This window comes from Callorhinchus milii, unplaced genomic scaffold (genome assembly GCF_018977255.1).
Source record: "Callorhinchus milii isolate IMCB2004 unplaced genomic scaffold, IMCB_Cmil_1.0 Scaffold56, whole genome shotgun sequence".
Lineage (NCBI taxonomy): Eukaryota > Metazoa > Chordata > Chondrichthyes > Chimaeriformes > Callorhinchidae > Callorhinchus > Callorhinchus milii.
The window spans coordinates 30,985-49,327 of NW_024704797.1; the positions used below are offsets into that span (position 1 = coordinate 30,985).

Genomic DNA, 18,343 nt, shown 5'->3' on the forward strand with positions numbered 1-18,343 from the left:
CGTCACAGGGGGGGGCGGTTCCCAGTCAGTGACATCACAGGGTAGGTTCCCAGTCAGTGACATCACAGGGGGAGGCGCCCAGTCGGTGACGTCACAGGGTAGGTTCCCAGTCAGTGACATCACAGGGGGAGGTGCCCAGTCAGTGACGTCACAGGGGGTGGTGCCCAGTCGGTGATGTCACAGGGGGAGGTTCCCAGTCAGTGACATCACAGTGGGAGGTGCCCAGTCAGTGATGTCACAGGGGGAGGTGCCCAGTCGGTGATGTCACAGGGGGCAATGCCGTCAGTGACATCACAGGGGGAGGCACCCAGTCGGTGACGTCACAGGGTAGGTTCCCACTCAGTGACATCACAGGGGGAGGTGCCCAGTCAGTGACATCACAGGGGGTGGTGCCCAGTATGTGATGTCACAGGGGGAGGTGCCCAGTCAGTGACATCACAGAGGGAGGTGCCCCGTCAGTGATGTCACAGGGGGAGGTGCCCAGTCGGTGATGTCACAGGGGGCGATGCCCAGTCAGTGACATCACAGGGGGAGGTGCCCAGTCAGTGATGTCACAGGGGTAGGTGCCCAGTCAGTGACGTCACTGGGGCAGACAGGAGGAGGGGAAGGAATCACTGCGCCTGACGTCCCAACAAAGTAATCGGAAAAATACATTAGAGAGAAACCTCTATAGCAGCGGCGTTTCACTCCTCGTCCTGTTGTGCAGCAGCGGCTGCCGTCCGACCACTGTGACAGTCAACGTCCAGGGTTAGTGCAGAAGGTAAATGAGAAGGTCTATTGCACACGTCACAGTCTTTCATTAAGGCACTTTGTGGTCGTGTGTCTGGGCTGTGCTCCCCGTTAGCACCATCAGCTCGGCCATTCAGCTGTGGCTGTCCCCAGCCCGGCTCTGACTGTAGCTCCGCTGGCTCTGGCTCCGCTGTCGAGTCTGTGTGTGTGTCTGCGTCCACCTCATCAGCGGGTCCTTGCTGCTCGAGGGATGGTCCGGGGGTCTCTCTGGGCGTCTCGCTGGGGGCGGCTCCGAGAGTCTTGCTGGGGGTGTCGCTGGGGGCTGGTCCGGGCGTGTCTCTCGGGATCTCTCTCGAGGTCTCTCTTGGCATCTCACTGGGCGTATCGATGGGGGCTGCTGCGGCCTCGCTGGGGAGCTCCACTGGCACGTGAGTGTCTGTGTCCACCTCCTCGGGGGGTCCCTGGTGGCTGGAGTTCTCGCTGGGGGCTGGTCCGGGGGTCTCTCTCATGGTCTCGCCTGGAGCTGTCACCCCAGCCCCTCCCTGGTTCTGCTGAGCGGAACATGTGAAACGGGGTTGAAGAAGGAAAGCAGAGCGATATCTTACTGAGGGAAATCTAACGGAATCTGGGAGGAACGTTGCTCCTGCAGAGGGCAGGGAGCTTGTGAAACTCTTCTCGTGTGGAGAAGAAACATGGAGAATGTGCTGCACATTGTGTGCAAATCTCTGTGACAGGTCAGGTTTACAGTTGTGAAGCTAATTAACCGCTGTAACAGCCTGACCCAGAGAGAGGTAGAGGTCTGGACACTGGGAATTGTTTAGAAAGCAGCTGGATACTGTGATGAGGGACGGTCAGTTGTGTGTTCTGGAGGCAGGAGATCAGATGGGATAAACCCATCTTAATAGTAATAATAATCTTGTGAAGGAAATACACGGTTTAGTTCCGCTTTGGCCGTGGGTAGGGGGAAGGTCAGTAGTGTTTCATTCCTCACTTAGAACAGAAAATAATTCCTCCTAGAAATTCATAGTACAGGAGGGGCTCACTAAAAGAGCTTTCCATTCAGTCCCCACTCCCCTTCACTCTCTGCGCACACACACACACATATGTACACACATGCACAGATACACTCTCACATATACACACACACACACATACGCACACACATACATGCTCTCACACATATATTTACATGCAGAGACTCACATACACAGATACACACACACATACTCTCATACACACATATACACACACAAATACACACTCATACATATATACACACACACGTACGTACTCACACACAGACACATACACACGTACAGACACATATATATACACACACACACAGCTCCTCTAGCACCGTCTAGGGCAGACAGAGAGACCAACTACTAACCTGGCTGTTGTCAGTGGGATTTGCTTGGTTGCGGTGACTACTCCCTCGAGCTGCTCTGGCTGAGCTCAGTGGGTCTCGATCCCGGCCTCTCCTGTCAGCCCAGATGGTAAGAAACGTCTTATTAACAATACACCAAAACACATGGACATTTACACAGGGGGATGGGGGGGGGGTCCCAAAATGCTAAACAGACTTGACACTGAGCTGTGGGGGAGGAATGGAAGGAGGGGGAAAACATGGTCAAAGAGGTAGGACTTTAGCCGGGCCTTGAATGAGGGGAGAGGGGTGAGTCAGACTGACTCGGACTTGGGTTACAGAGCGCGGGGGCAGATTGGCCGAGGGCCTGACCACTGATGGGCTCACCACGCATTGCGTTGAGAGGATGTCTCAAAGCGCTTCGCAAGATTTGTCCAAGCCAAGAACAGAAACTTACATTTATATAGCGCCCCTCATGCAGGGTAGCGACCCAGAGCGGTTACCCAGCCCAGCCAGTGAGCCAGTGAGACCCCCAGTCATGACACTTACCCTTTGCCGTGACCCCCGACAGACACTACCTGGAGGTTGAGGGACCCTCTCCCCCGGGCTGGGCGGCTCCCAGCCCACTGCCCCACCACCATCCCAGCGATCTCCAGTTTCCCGCCCTGGTGGGCAATCTGCTCCATACCTGGGGACAGATGGGATGGCAGAGAAAGAGGGGGGAGAGAGAGCAGCGCAAGTTTAACTACAATTCTCAACAACAATCACTGCCACAAATGCTAACAACTGCTTTAGATTTTTCTTCGAACTGTATCTGCCACCTGCCTGCCAGCTGCTCGCCAATCAGTGGCCTCCAGGGGTCCTTCCCATCAGCAAAGGAGGCCATCAAGTTAATAATAAAAATACTTACATTTGCTCCAGCACCTTTCATGTCAGGATGAAGTCCCAACATACTTCACAGGATATGCTGTAAATTGCAGTGACTGTGTGTTTTATGGGCAGAAGCCAATTTACGCACAGCAATGTCCCGCAAACAGCCATGAAATGAGTGACAAATACTATTTGGCGATTGTTGGTCAGGACCTCGGTATAGCGCCGCGGGCTCTTTAATGTTCACCTGAATGGGCAGACGGGGAGCTTGGTTTACGTCATCCGAAGGATGGGACCTCAGACAAGCGCAGCATTGGCGTGTCAGCTTAGACTGTGTGAGCTCCAAGTCCTGACGTGACAGATCGACACACAAGTTTAGTGGGAGAACAGGTCAAAGGTTTCTTACCAGCGAAACACCGGCCCCTGCCGTGAGGGGGTGGCACTGAGCCAACAGGCCGACTGTAAACTGGCATTGGGTAGAACGGCCCCATCATTGGAGGAGCGAAGGGGGGACGCAGCATGGAGGGCGGAGGCAGCGGGTGGCGGCTGAAATTCAGCCCCTCCAGGATACTCTGTCTCATCTTCTCCACCTTGGCAACCTGGTCAGCCTACAGCACAAACAGCGACCAGTCAGTGTCAATGCAGCTTAGCACATCGTTCAGGTGTCTCAAAGCGCTTCACAGGACTTACTGTGAAGTGTACTCCTGGGTTTTTTCTTGACAAACACAGCAGCCGATTTGTACATATTAGCCCTGAAGTGAGCAGGTGATTTTGCTTGGCTCGGACAACAACAACAAATGACTTTTGTATAGAACCTTTCACATTGGGAGGACATCCCAAAGACACTGGGAGACAAATTCCTCCTTCTCTTTGACTGATGTCACAGAGATCTTTAACGTCCACCTGCACAAGGGAGGGGTCTGTGGGATGGAGTTCCCGAAGAGGTGGGGCAGATAGGCTGACTGGCGAGGTGGGGCAGCCAGGATGGGAAACGTGAAGTAGGGAGGGATGGGGTCTGCAAGGTTTGAGACAGGTGGGCTGAGACCATGGAGGGATTTGATGCTGACATCACCAAGACAGCAGGGGAGCGAGCGAGAATCACACAGGCCAGGAGAGAAGCGAGTGACAGTCACACAGGGCAGGAGAGGAGTGAGCGAGTGTCACACAGGCCAGGAGAGGAGCGAGTGAGAGTCACACAGGCCAGGAGAGGAGCGAGTGAGAGTCACACAGGGCAGGACAGTGAGCAAACATACCTGACCATCACACAGCTCCAGTAGGGGAACCTTCTGCTGGGTGGCTCTCACCATCTTGCTGTGGAAGAGTTTCCCGTCAAAGTAGATCCAGGGGCAGCAGTGCTCCCAGGGTATGGGCTGTCCACAGGCATCGTTAGCAAACAGCGCTGTGTCCACTCCGCTCATAAACAGGGCAGCCAACTCTACACCCCGGGCATCCAGCTTGTCAATCTGTACAACGAGGAGAGAGAGAGAGACACAAGCCATTACAATGCTCTCTGTACAACGAGGGGAACAATCACAATCTTCTCTTTACAATAGGTGGGGGGATCGTCCCTACCTTTAGCTCCTGCAGGAGGTCGGGTTCGTACAGCTTGGAGGACACGGCCTGGGCCAGGAAGGCATCGAGCTCCTGTCGGTGCAGAATCCTCCCGCCCGGCCAATGCATCATATACCTGGAACAACAACAAACCCCCACGTTCACCACCAATACCACCAACGTCAGCACAAACCAGCCACACTCAGCATCAACAAATACAATCCCCCCCACACTCACCACCAGCCCAGGAAGCTTTCACCAACAATAACAAGCTCTGCACTTGATATAGCGCCTTATCAAATCCTTCAGACATCTCAAAGCGCTTCACAGGATATACTGTAAACAGAAGTGACTGTGTGTTTTACACACAGAGACATCCCAACAATTATTGTCGGCCAGGACACCGGGAGAGTGAAACACTAGCTTTTGTCGAATAGCGTCGGGAGTTTTAACCTGCACTAGGGGATGGGACATCTGAGCTGGAATCCGAACTGAAGGATGGCACCTTTGACAATGCAGAGCAGCCCACAGTCCTGCACTGGAGCGTCAGTCAGCACAGACGACATCAATTCCAAGTCCCGACGTGTGGGTGGGTGAAGGGGCTGGAACCCATCAGGCTGACAATGGTGCGGGGTAAACATTGCGCTTGCTGAGGGTTCTCTTGTTGTGAGTGTTGGTCACTCACCGCAGCACACAGCACAGCAGCAGTAGGTGGGTGGGGACATTGGCCGGGTTAAGCATGGCCGGGGTGTCCGACTTCAGACAGGCTAAGAAAGCCCTCATCCTCCTGTTCTTGTCCTCCACCGCCTTCCCCAGCCACAGCTTCCTCAGGTTGGGGCAGGTCCACTCACGGAAAATCAGCCCCGTCACCAGCTCGGGCGTCTGCGGAGACTTGCCTTTGTATGCTGCCCACTCTTTAATGATGACCGGAGGCACTGGAGCGAGCGAGCGAGAGAGAGAGAGAGAGGGAGAGAGGAGACAGAGAGAGACGCACACACGCAGATGAAAAGGAGCTGAGATTCACTGATTCAGGTTCCCTCCTTCCCGCATTAACAAATTGTCAGGAACTAATAACAAAGCTTCACCCACAAAACATAACAGTCACTAAACTATACAGTGGATCTTGTGAAGCGCTGCGAAAGGAGCTGTACGCAATGTCAATATTATAATCGTTATTACATTAGTACAATGCTGTCCAGATGTGATACCCTGCAGGGCGTGGGGCGGTGAGAGAGAGAGAGAGAGAGAGAGAGGGGGGAGTGGGGGAGAGAGAGAGAGAAACTGGGAGATATCCTTTGGATAAGTCATTAGCCAGAAGTACAGTCGGTCGGTGTCTGTTCAGGTGGATATTAATGATCCACAGTTTGAGAAATGAAGCAAGTTTCTCTCTCCTGGTTGGTGATCTGGTGATAGACGGAAACTCAGTCACTTCACGGATGTTTGTGGAACATGGCTGTGAAGCGATTTGAGGGGTTGACGATGTGAAAAGGCTCAAAATAATAATAATCCTTGCATTTCATGCAGCACCTTATCACATCTTCCAGACGTCTCAAAACGCTTCACAGGATATACTGTAAAGTGTAGTGACTGTATATTTTGTGGGCGAAACGCAGCAGCAAACTGTGTACAGCAGCGTCTTACACACAGTCGTGGATTGAGTGACCGAATAATTCATAATTTTTTTTGAATTATTATCCACGGAAACTGATCCGCCAATTGAGTAACAACCGGGTTCCTATCAAATGCAAGGATTATTATATCATTCAGAACAGACTACTTTGCTGTCATGTAACAGTCTCTCCCTGCCTCCTTCCCTCACTGCATTCACACACACACACACCACACACAGACACCCACACACAAGACACACAAGCACACGCACCCACGGGAGGCCCTCCCCCCACCCCACACACACACGATGACCGCACATACACACACACACCTCCCCTCCCCACACACACTGGATAGCCTCACACCACACACACACACACACAGACAGACTCCTATCCACACACATGTGGGATGACCTCACACATACACAGCCCCGATGAGCCGCTACCTTCCACAGGAATCCTCCTCCTCATGGCCAGCCTCTGGGCTCTCCTCTGTGTCTCTGACAAGCTGAAGAGAACCCCATACACGTACTGACGGGCTGAGCGGTACAACAGGGTGGCTGGAGGCAGCTCACTGTTAGCCTCGTCCTCGATACACACCGGCAGCTTGAGCTCCCCCTGCAGAAAGAGCATCAGAGACATGATGTCTGACCAGCACCCTTCAGCCCCTGCCTCCCCTTCCCCCAAACCCTCCCCTTTCCCCAAATCCTCCCCTTCCCCCAAACCCTCCCCTTCCCCCAAACCCTCCCCTTCCCTAAAGACTTTTACATTCATCACACTTACTGATCTCCTCCCACCAGAGCTTTCAGTGAGATATTCCTGCTCACTCTCTCCTCTGTTCTACCCTGTCACATGGGGCAAGTAAGGAAACTTGCGTAAGGTTTCGCCACGACCCACCCGGCTGGGAATCTAACCAAATGTGAGGCGAGCGCTCTAACAACCACTGTACTACAGGCGTGACGGGCTTGTACTTACTGTTGTCAGCACCTGGTAAATGTAGGGGTACATGAGGCCCTTCCTGTGCCTGTGATCAGCCACACGGAGCACCTCAGGGGCCACCTGAGGCAAGGGAGGGGTGGTGATGTCCATGTGGCTCCTGGTTTGCATGGAGAGTAGTGAGGGAATGTGAGCTGTGGGGCTAACAGGAGTCACACACCCAGTGGGCTTCCTAACCCCAGGCCTGGTATCGGGGAAGCCCTGCACCAAACCAAATACACGTCACAGGTTACTCTCCATCCCCATCGCACACATTACTTTAGCCCCACCCTAGGCACGCACACAGTAACTCCCCCCCCATCCCCGTACTCACACACAGTACCTCACCTCCCCAGGTACAAGCGCACACAGGTTACCCACTGTCCTAGGTACGCACACACAGTACCTCACACCCCAGGTATATCCACACCCATACACACACACACACACACACACACACAGTAGCTCACACCCCAGGTACACCCACACCCATACACATACACACGTACAGTACCTCAGGGTTGCCTCTTACTGTGCTCTCTCTGGCCCCCGTCACCTTGTGTGGAGGTTGTTGTTTGGGGATATGGCTGTGGAACGACAGAAGCCAAGAGTGATGGCGTGAACGATCACACTTTAGTTACTACAGGCACTCAATCAGGCCAGTCATTCACCTCCCTCTCGCTCCCTCCCTCGCTCTATCTTCCCCCTCCCTCACTCTCTCTTTCCTTCCCAAAGCAGTCCTCACCCACATCCCTACATGAACCTTCCAGGACGAGGGTGTGTGTCTGCTGATCAGGAGAGTTGTGTTGTGGGAGAATTCCCCCGTCTGTAACACAGGATCCAAAGCCACTGAGTAACTGAGCACAGAGCAGCGGAGGCAGCTGTGTGTCCTGTACCTGTACCAGACCCTGTCCTCAATCTCAGCCCAATGAGGGAGGCTGCTCTTTGCCCCCAGACCCTCAGTATCCAGTGAAGCTGGGACACACTTACTTGGTTGAGGTTCCCCCTCTATGTCTGTTCTCCTCCATGTCGGGAGAGGAGAGTGAGGAGTCCTTGGGAACCATGTGGTTGTTAATCTTGATGGAGGAGGAGACAGGGGTTCCAGACCAGCTGCTTAATGAGACGTGTTTCCCCACCTGCTGCAGGGGGCCGGGACCTTTCTGCCCGAGGGGTAACTTAGTGGCCTGGGGGTCGAAGGATGGCCCCTGGACTAGGTGGCTGTGAGAGGGAGAAAAGAAGAGGCCAGGATTGTGGCCAGGCGGGAAGGCTTGATACGGCAGCTTCTGCATCATGTGCTGGGGGAACTGTAACACAGAGGGAATTGGTATGAGCAGCAACTCAAGCGGTAATGTGTACGGTCGCCCACAAACACAGTCGCTACACTTAACACTATATTCCGGTGTTAAGTAACAATTCCCATATTGGTTATTTGCTCCGCAACGGTTTGTTGGACATTTCTGTGCACAAATAGGCTGCCATGTTCGCCCACAAAACACTCAGTCTTTACTGTGTATCCCGTGAATCGCTTTGGGACGTCCTCCCGACGTGAAAGACTTTATTAAACCAAATGAAAGGACTGGATTATTATGTGTACGTATTCTATTTGAAACCTTGGATATAATTGGTGACTATTGTAATTGATGTTCTGGGAGTCTGGGCTGAGGGAAATGAAGCGAGTGGAACAGTCTGACTCACCACGTGTTTTGGCTGAGAGACGCCTGGTATCTGGGCTCCAGCAAACGATGGCATTCCAAACTGACTGGGAGCGAAGCCCTGCACTGCAGATCACAACCACAATCTCAGTATATCATACATCAGTACACAGTGCAATACACACCTACACAGTTACACTGACACAGCACCGAGCCTCGCACACCATCCTGCCTGGGGGTGGGGGCTCGGGGCGGCACAGTGTACTGCTTGGCTGGCCGAGGTAATCCCGAGCTCTCACAGTCCAGTGTCACAGCTGTCATTACTCCCTGCCCAACACTGTCACAAACCACTGCTTCACGGAATCTCGTAAATCCTCCACGATCAATACTTACGTAGGAGTGGTGCTGGCCCGAGGGGGATGGATTGGGGTTTGCTGGCCATCGCGTAGTACTCCACAGCTCTCTTGAAACGATCAATTTTGTCCTGGGTCCTGGACTGGATTTCCAAAAAAATTACTTGATGAAAAAAAGCTGTGTGTGGCTCCCCTAAAGCCAGGCAGACATTAAAGATCCCTGAAAATGTTTCTCCTGGTGTCCTGGCAATAATCCTCCAGGTAAAATTGATCAAGCACTTCCCCACTGTGCACAAATTTACAGCAGGCAGACATGCTGTTCAGCCAACCAGTCCATGCTGTGTTTACTCCCCCCATCCCACCGGGTAATGGACTCCCCAACAAGTGGGAAGAGCCTATTAATCCATCCCTTCTGCAATACTGAACACCTCTATCGGGTCCCTGTTTAAAACCTATGGAATCAGTCATTCCTGTGAAACACTCTGAGACCTTTTGACAAAGTGATTAGGCGCTGTATCAGATATAAGGATTGAGAGGGGTGTTTGTTAAACTGTGAAAATTTACTGTAAATGATATAATAACACACTCTCCTTGTAGGAAGGCACCTGGCGAAGTCACTTGAAGGCCAAAGATGGTGTTTCTTTTTTGGGTTAGGTTTGGGGTCCTTTACAGTCCAGAACCAACAGTGTGACCTGTAACAGGCCAGCCTTCACTGTGATTGTCTGCAGGGTAAAGTAGTGCAGCGAAGTGCTCCAGGACACTACCCCGTGTGAAGGGCGCTGTATAAATGCAAGTTGTTGTTATTGTTGTTGAGTACACCCAGGGAGAGAGGGAGGGTGGGGAGAGAGGGAGGGTGGGGAGAGAGTGGAGGGTGGGGAGAGAGTGGAGGGTGGGGAGAGAGTGGAGGGTGGGGAGAGAGTGGAGGGTGGGGAGAGAGTGGAGGGTGGGGAGAGAGTGGAGGGTGGGGAGAGAGTGGAGGGGGGGAGAGAGTGGAGGGTGGGGAGAGAGTGGAGGGTGGGGAGAGAGTGGAGGGTGGGAAGAGAGTGGAGGGTGGGGAGAGAGTGGAGGGTGGGGCAGATAGAGATGAGGATGGGAGAGAGGAGGGTGGGGAGTCGGGAGAGAGAGTACAGACAGGGAGAGAGGCTGGAGTCTAACCTGAGAATGTTTGAAGACGTCCCTTGCCACCGTGTCCAGGTCACTGACATCAGGGATGTTGCTGACGTAGACAGCGACTGACTTAATAACCACGTCACAGGGCGGCAGCACTAACTGCTGAGCCCTGACCTGGAGACACGGAGAGAGTCACACACTGATAGTCACGCACAACAACAACAAAATGACATTTAGAGAGCGCCTTTCACGTCGGGAGGACGTCCCAAGGCGCTGGATAGTCAGGGGTCAGGACCCGAGCATGGGGGAGTGGTGGGGGGGGGATGAGGGAAGTCAGAGAGAGGGAAGGGCGACCGAGGGCACGATCGAAAAGAAGGGTCTTGAGACCGGCCTTGAAGGAGGCGAGGAAGGAAGCCAAGCGAAGGGACCGTGGGATGGAGTGTGGGGGCAGAGAGGCTGAAAGCTCGGCCACCGATGGTAGGGTGGGTCGGGCGGGAGACATGGAGCAGCCCGGAGCCCGCTGGACGGAGGGAGCGGGCAGGTTGTTAAGGAGTCAGCAGGTCAGAGAGGTAGGAGGGGGCAGGGCAAGGATTACTGTACTATTATGACACTGTCATAATATGGAGCCAGGGTCAGACTGTATGAGCGTGTGTGTGTGTGTGTGTGTGTGTGTCTGCGATGTGGTGTGTCTGAGAAAATCTCCCAACAAACCCCCCACCCCTCCCCATCCCCTCTGAAATCTGATATGGTTTTCCAGGCTTTACCTTGAGAGATGCCAGAGGATGGTCTGGGCCAAGGAGGCTCCAATGGAAAGCCGCCAAATCTTCATCTGGGAGAATGTGGTTGCCTGGAAAAATCAGAGGCTTAGGAGGAACAGTGTGAGCGGAGCATTCCCGAGCACAGTGTGTCAGGGGTCAGGCATTGAGACGAGCTGCCCTGACCCTTGGGACTCCATCCCGGAGTCTCCTTGCTCGCCCATTCAAATTCTGTCTCCGGAGCTTCCTCCACAAACAGGAGATCTGCCCTGATCAGACTGTACAGCACAGAAGCAGGTTACTACACAGTCAGCAGTTCTATATCAACTGAACACAACTCTTCTCCCTACCCTACCCCACAGTGACACAGAACTGTACCCCCTACCCTACCCCACTACACATTGGCTGTACGTTTCTTGTGGGTCCCTCGATACCTACCCAACAGAGCTGCAAAGATGCTGAAGTAGGCAGGGTTGACGTTCAGCTGTTTGGCCACTTCCTGCATCAGGAACTGGTTTGTGGTGAGGCTTTTCCCATTCCAGCTGAGCTTCAGCGCATGCGCGCTGAGGTAACATTGCACGTTACACAGGGCATACTCCGAATCATAGGCGATCAGCCCGTGGAAGCCATTCTCCCGGTAGAAGGACAGCACTTCCTGGTGATGATCTTCAGTGCTCTGAATCACCTGCAAACAGAAGACCAGACTGGATTTACCTCAGCCAAGCAGTCTCACACCCATCACAATCCAGCATAGCCCATCCTTACACAGAGGCCATCCTCACAAAGACGAGCACAATCCATCCTCACAGAGAAGCCATCCTCACAGAGAGAGATCAAGAGAGAGCGTCTCTATCATATCCACAGCATCAGAATAATTACATTGTTGTAGGCAACCGTCACTAACAATTTGCACAAGAGGTGAAAGACCAATTTTACTGTGCGATCATTTACCACGACACAACTGGAAGGTTGGAGCCGCCCAGTGGTGGAAGCCCAGTCCATGCTGACACTACACTGCAGTGGAGGGGGGGGTTCATTGTCAGAGGTGCCATCCTTCGTATGAGATGTTAAAGGAGGCCCTTCGGGTTCATGAGATTTGTTCGTGCACATGTCGTGTCCCAAGATATTATTTACCAACAGAAATTGATTAATTATTCTTAAATGAATCTCTCCTGGAGATGACAGGACATTACTGAACACTGCAGTGTCCTCACCAGGACGCAGTAAGCAAGGCGAGGGGACGACCGACAGTGTGTGAAAAGGATCACAGCGAATGGGAGGTTCAGACATCTGCCAAGTTCATCAATTGCCCGTTGTGCAGAGAGACACAAAGAGAACAGCTGTGTACTGGCTCCAGGAGTGGAGACTGAAGCTGAGAACTGTTATATATATATATAAAATCAACAACGGAAGACAACTCAGATGTGTCGGGTGAGGATGAAAATGTAACACAGAAGAAATATCAGTTCCAATTGCTCCAATATGGTGGCCTGGCTTTAAACACACTGCAAACGGTGGAGATGGGAGAAGGACAAGACAGGTTGGGGAGGAACTAGGGAGGGTGGAGCTGGGGGAAGAGCCAGGAGAAGGGAAGAGCAGGGGAGGAGCTGGAGTTGAGGGAGGAGCTGGGGGCATGGGGAGGAGCCACCAGAAAGGGAGGAGCTGGGGGAGGGACAAGGAGCCATGGAGGGAGGAGCTGGGGAGGAGCCTGGGAGGAGGAACCTGGAGGAAGGAGGAGCTGGGGGAGGAGCCTGGGAGGGGGAGGAGCCTGGGTGGAGTCAGGGGAGAGGAGCCCAGGAGGGGGCAGGAGGAGCCTGGGAAGAGGGAGGAGTCAGGGGGAGGAGCCTGGGAGGGAGGAGTCAGGGGGAGCCTGGGTGGGGGAGGAGTCAGGGGGAGGAGCCTGTGAGGAGGGAGGAGTCAGGTAGGAGGGAGGAGTCAGGGGGAGGAGCCTGTGAGGGGGAGGAGTCAGGGAGGGGGAAGGAGTCAGGGGGAGAAGCCTGAGGGGGGAGGAGTCAGGGGAGGAGCCTGTGAGGGGGAGCCTGTGAGGGGGAGGAGTCATGGAGGGGGAGGAGCCTGTGAGGGGAGGAGCTTGTGAGGGGGAGTGGTCAGGGGGAGGAGTCTGTGAGGGGGAGGAGTCATGGAGGGGGAGGAGCCTGTGAGGGGGAGGGGTCAGGGGGAGGAGCCTGTGAGGGGGGAGGGGTCAGGGGGAGGAGTCAGGGAGGGGGAGGAACCTGTGAGGGGGAGGGGTCAGGGGAGGAGCCTGTGAGGGGGGAGGGGTCAGGGGGAGGGGCCTGTGAGGGGGGAGGGGCCCTGCAGTTTCTTGCACAACATCTCAAAGGGTTTTAGTTATTTCTGTCAGGTACAATGATGGCCGTTCTGGTCGCCTCTCTGTGAGATCCCAAACACAAAGCCCGGACACCGGGTCCATTTGTCTCAACCAAAGGACAGCGCCTCTGTCACTCAGCACTTTGTTGGATTGATCAACAGCAGCAGTGGTGGGGGTGGGGGGGAGTGGAGGTGGTGGGGGAGGGGGGGAGTGGGGGGGGAGGGGGGTGGTGGGGGAGGGGGGGAGTGGGGGGGATGGGGGTGGTGGGGGAGGGGGGGGTTGGGGTGGTGGGGGAGGGGGCGGTTGGGGTGGTAGGGGGTGTGGTGGGGGTGGTGGGGGGGATTGGGGGTCAGGTTGGTGGGGGGGGTGGGGGGTGTGGAGGTGGTGGAGGAGGGGGGGTTGGGTGGTGGGGGGAGTGGGGGGGGATGGGGGTGGTGGGGGGGATGGGGTGGTGGGGGGGATGGGGGTGGTGGGGTGGGGGGGTGGTGGGGGGGAGTGGGATGGGGGTGTGGGGGGGATGGGGGTGGGGGGGGAGGGGTGATGGGGGGTGGGGGTGGTGGAGGCGGTGGGGGAGGGGTTTGGGGTGGTGGGGGTCAGGTTGGTGGGGGGGTGGGGGGGTGTGGAGGTGGTGGGGGAGGGGGGAGTGGGGGGGGGGTGGTGGGGGAGGGGGGGGTTGGGGTGGTGGGGGTCAGGTTGGTGGGGGGGGGGTGTGGGTGCTTTTTCAGTCCGGTTACAGAAGGTTTGAAGGTGGATGTTAATAAACAAATGTGTAGAATATGAATAAGGCTTTAGCTGCAGCAGAATGCACAGTTCTGTGATATCGGACATGGAATTTTGTCAGTTACTACAGTTACTACGCTTTTTTACGTAAAACAAAGATGGCGTAGCGTCAGCAAAGTGCCAGTTAATAGTAACTGTTAATTTTGGGTCAAAATCTGCTCTGATTTGATCAGATATACCCTTTACTATTGTACTAAACAACTGATCTATAATTCATATGATGGTGACATCATCGCGGGTCACAGAAACATCAAAATCCAGTATATTGCAATTTTATTATGAACATAATCAATAACATAAACAGTTAACTGTATTCACCAACAGTAACAATAATACTTGTTTGTTAGATGTAAGTGGAGTCCTGTACCTCAGTGGTTAGAGCACTCGCTTTGCGAGCGAGAGACCTGGGGTTCGATTCCCGGCAGAGGGCCAAACCTCGGGCAAGTTTCCTCACTCCACACACAGCCCTAATAATAAACCCTCCAAAACAGTAATAAATTGGTCATTTTCAATCCACGACTGTGTGGGACAGACGCCGCTGTGCGCAATTGGCCGCCGCGTTTCACCCACAAATATAACAGTCACTACACTTTACAGTCTATTCTGTGAAGCGCTTTGAGACGTCGAGAAGACGTGAAAAGCGCTGTATCAAATGCCAGGATTGTTATTATTATAAGATAGAGGTTAGATATAACAGCTAAACCCCAAAGTAATGCATCTTCATTCATTGTCAGAATCGGATCATCATCATAAAGAGAAACTCTGCCGTTTTCATCATCATGAAATAATGTGCCAATAATTGCAGCAGATGTCCTGCGGGATTTGTTGACCTTCAAACCAATTGATCACATGTTCACCATCCATGTTGGCACGGATCAAGCAGATCTGGAATGTAAGTCTGGTTTCTTCCACACAGGTTTATTTGGATTTGTTGGAGCTACTTTTACCTGAGAATAGCGTATCACACTTCCTCAATGTTTCCAAGCTGAGGCTTGCCACACAGAGCACAAACAATCTCCTCAAACATTTCTGTAGCTGATCAAAATTTTCTGATAATCCAAGATTTCCATAAACTTCAAAGGTTTGCCCGTTTTCAACCAGCTCCAGCGGATGAACCTTTCTCTCTCAGATGAAGGTAAATGTGTAAATCATATCCAGTGAATGAGTGTGAAGCTGGCAGTGCGAGGCTCGATTCTGATCAAGATGTTTAGCCAGTGATGTGACATCTATGTAATGTCTTGTTCCTCTCGTATCCATTTGATTGTTCACGTGGAACAGCAGTGCAACCAAAACATCAGCCTCATAACAGCCCACAACTATAGTTTGTATAGGATCCTGGAATATCCTGACCAAATGCAGCATTCCCAGGTATTAGAGATGCCATAGAGGATCTCGCGCTTTGCTCGAGTGTGAGATCAACTGGATTTCTGGCAAAGAAATAGTTTGTGCGCCTGATATTCAGCACCTTGGGATGTCCTCCTGATATGAAAGGTGCTATACAAATGTCAGCTAAAGCTCCACTATCCAAAGCGATCTCTTACTCCTGGATGTGTTGTCCATATTAAACAACTTGAGGTGGTACAATGCCATCCATCTTGCTTAATTTGGACAACTGGTGGCAAAGAATAATGTGCACATCTTGCCCAGACAACATATACATAGATCAGGGTGTGGGTACAGAAGATTTTGCTGAATAACAGAAACATTTCAACCACATCATTGTAAAGGATCCAGAACAACACTGTCTTCTCTCCACGATCTCCTTTTCTCGGTCGCTGGTGTAGATCTCATACTGTTGAGAAAGTCTTCATATTCTTTCATCAATTCAAACGTTTCCGTTGTTTGTGGGTTAAAGATGTCGTGTAGCTGAGATGAGCTAAATTCAAAGAGTGTGTGGCTGCCGTCTTCTTGTTAGAAGTTTGGGAAGTGCAAGTGCTGAAATGCCAAAGTCAGCAGTGGCCGGGAGTGCAACAGCGACTCCAATGATTTCCTGAGATGAATCCATTTAGTGACCAACAGCCATTACCTCTGAACCTCCAGTGCCCTCATGTGCATCAGTATATGAACTCTGTGTCTGTATCTGTGCTGTAGCTACATAGGTTATGTATGTGATGATTGAAATAAAATGTAGAAATTATAGATGATTCTGTACCCCCTATCGATCCACAGATTCTGCAAATTCATATTCTACACACCTCGCTTGTATTATTGGGTTAGTGTGGGGGGGGGTTGGGGGTCACTGTGGGGGTTAGCGTGTGGGGGGGGTAGTGGGGGTGTGGGGGCACTGTGGGGGTGGAGGGGGTGTGGGGGGGCACTGTGGGGGTGGAGGGGGTGTGGGGGGGGCACTGTGGGGGTGGAGGGGGTGTGGGGGGGCACTGTGGGGGTGGAGGGGGTGTGGGGGGGCACTGTGGGGGTGGAGGGGGTGTGACTGTCGGGGTGTGGGGGGGCACTGTGGGGGTGTGGGGGGTGCGGGGGGGGGGCACTGTGGGGGTGGAGGGGGTGTGGGGGGCACTGTGGGGGTGGAGGGGGGTGGGGGGGCACTGTGGGGGTGTGGGGGGGTTACTGCGGGGGTGGAGGGGGTGCAGGGGGGGGGCACTGTGGGGGTGGGGGGGCACTGTGGGGGTTGAGGGGGTGTGACTGTCGGGGTGTGGGGGGGCACTGTGGGGTGGAGGGGGTGTGGGGGGGCACTGTGGGGGTGGAGGGGGTTTGGGGGGGGGGGGACACGGCTGTCTCGGGGCCGCACACACAGTGGGCAGACTGGACCGGACTGGACCGGACTGACTGACTTACCTGCACACGGAAGCGGAGCAGCGCGAGCCTGAGACAGGCCGCCAGCCCGGGCGGGGGCAGGAACCAGACCTTGGGCGGGGGGGTGCCTTTGCTGTGGATGTGGTTGACGATCAGTTGGCTGCTCTGGCGCTGCTGGAGCTGCCGTTTGCCCCAGTCGGGGAGGCGGCTCTTGGCTAAGGCGCCATTGAAGGCCACGACCAGTTGGACGCCGCCGGCCGCACAGGCCTGAGACAGCGCGGCCACGAAGCCGAGCATCTGGTTCCACTGACCGCCGCTCACCCAGTCCGTGAAGTAGCCGCCGTACAGCCGGTGGAGGCCGCTCTCGGCGTCCAGCAACAGGCGGAGCGGCGGCGGCGGGAAAGGCCCCGAGCCGGGGCCTCGCGTACCCCCCGCCGCCCGGTGCCGCGCCGCCCGAGCCCGGGCCAGTTTCTGCAGCTCCACCGGCACCACCGCCGCCGAGCAGTGGCGCTCAATAAACTCCTGGAAGCCCTGAACCCCCATCAGCGGCTCACACACTGCACAATAAATACTGCCGTCTGACAGCGCGCAAACCGCTCCTCACCCCCTCCTCACTCCGCCTCCTCACTCCTCCCCTCAATCTCCTCACCCCCTCCCTCCCTCCCCCCCTCTCTCTCTCCTCACTCACTCTCTCCTTTTCTTCATTCACTCCCTCTCTCCTTACTCTCACTCCCGTTTTCCTCTCTCTCGCTCACTCCCTCCTTTCCCCCTCTTCTTTTCCTCACTCACTCCCTCTTCTTTTCCTCACTCACTCGCTCCTTCTCTCTCAACACAATTATAAAAATAATAAAATCTTCGTGTGTGGATGTCAACCCCTCTCTCTCTCCCTCTCTCTCTCTCTCCCTCTCTCTCTCTCTCCCCCGAACGGTCGAAACCGTTTTTTTTAAAACAAAAACCGTTGGTGCGCGAAAGAAAAATTTCGACCGTTAAAATCACCGACCGTTACGATTCAAACCGTCCGGACCGTTCCGTTACAGCTCCAGCGCGTGGTCCGGGGTGGGGGGGGGGGGCGGAAAACCGTTAAAAAGTTTGAAATTCTCGTGGGGGGGCGGGAAAAAAAATCCGTTAAAAATTTTTTTTTTTTTTTTTGGGGGGGGGGGAGGGAGGGTTTAATCCGTCCACCGTTAGACCCCCGTTTTTTTGTGTGTGTGTGTGGGGGGATATTTTTTGTCGGGTTTGTAGCCTCTCTCTCCTTACCCCCCACCCCCTCGCTCTCTCTCTCTCCTGTTCACATTTATATTATATTATATACCCTGCACTGGGCGGTTATTGTTGTTATTTCTTCTCCCCCTTCCCCTCCCTCACTAACTCCACCCCCCCCCTCCTCCCCGCCCGCCCGCCCGGTTAGCCACGCGCCTCTACCATGTCTTCTTCCCCGGACGCCCGGAACCGTGACTAACCACCGGCCGCCCGCGGACCCGCCATTTTATACCCGCCCCGCTGCCCCCCCCCCCC

At 54.2% G+C, this 18,343-nt stretch overlaps 1 protein-coding gene across 3 annotated transcripts; it reads right to left on the reverse strand.

Annotated features, from left to right (window-relative positions):
- Positions 1-531: 531 nt before the first annotated feature.
- Positions 532-17,476, reverse strand: LOC103191196 (constitutive coactivator of PPAR-gamma-like protein 1 homolog). Of its 3 annotated transcripts, none has more exons than XM_042345515.1 (17): positions 16,871-17,476; positions 11,413-11,659; positions 10,984-11,066; positions 10,265-10,393; positions 9,150-9,252; positions 8,800-8,882; positions 8,095-8,408; positions 7,619-7,691; positions 7,105-7,326; positions 6,576-6,747; positions 5,202-5,451; positions 4,538-4,652; positions 4,219-4,428; positions 3,372-3,573; positions 2,645-2,783; positions 2,120-2,210; positions 532-1,277 (listed from the first exon to the last, which is right to left on the reverse strand). In XM_042345515.1, the coding sequence occupies exons 1-17, from the start codon at positions 17,369-17,371 to the stop codon at positions 684-686; spliced, it is 3,528 nt and encodes a 1,175-aa protein (XP_042201449.1). In that variant the 5' UTR covers positions 17,372-17,476; the 3' UTR covers positions 532-683. The 3 variants fall into 3 exon arrangements, with proteins under 3 accessions (XP_042201449.1, XP_042201448.1, XP_042201450.1); XM_042345514.1 differs by having other exon boundaries at positions 532-1,280; XM_042345516.1 differs by lacking the exon at positions 7,105-7,326 and having other exon boundaries at positions 532-1,280.
- Between the last annotated feature and the right edge of the window lie 867 nt (positions 17,477-18,343).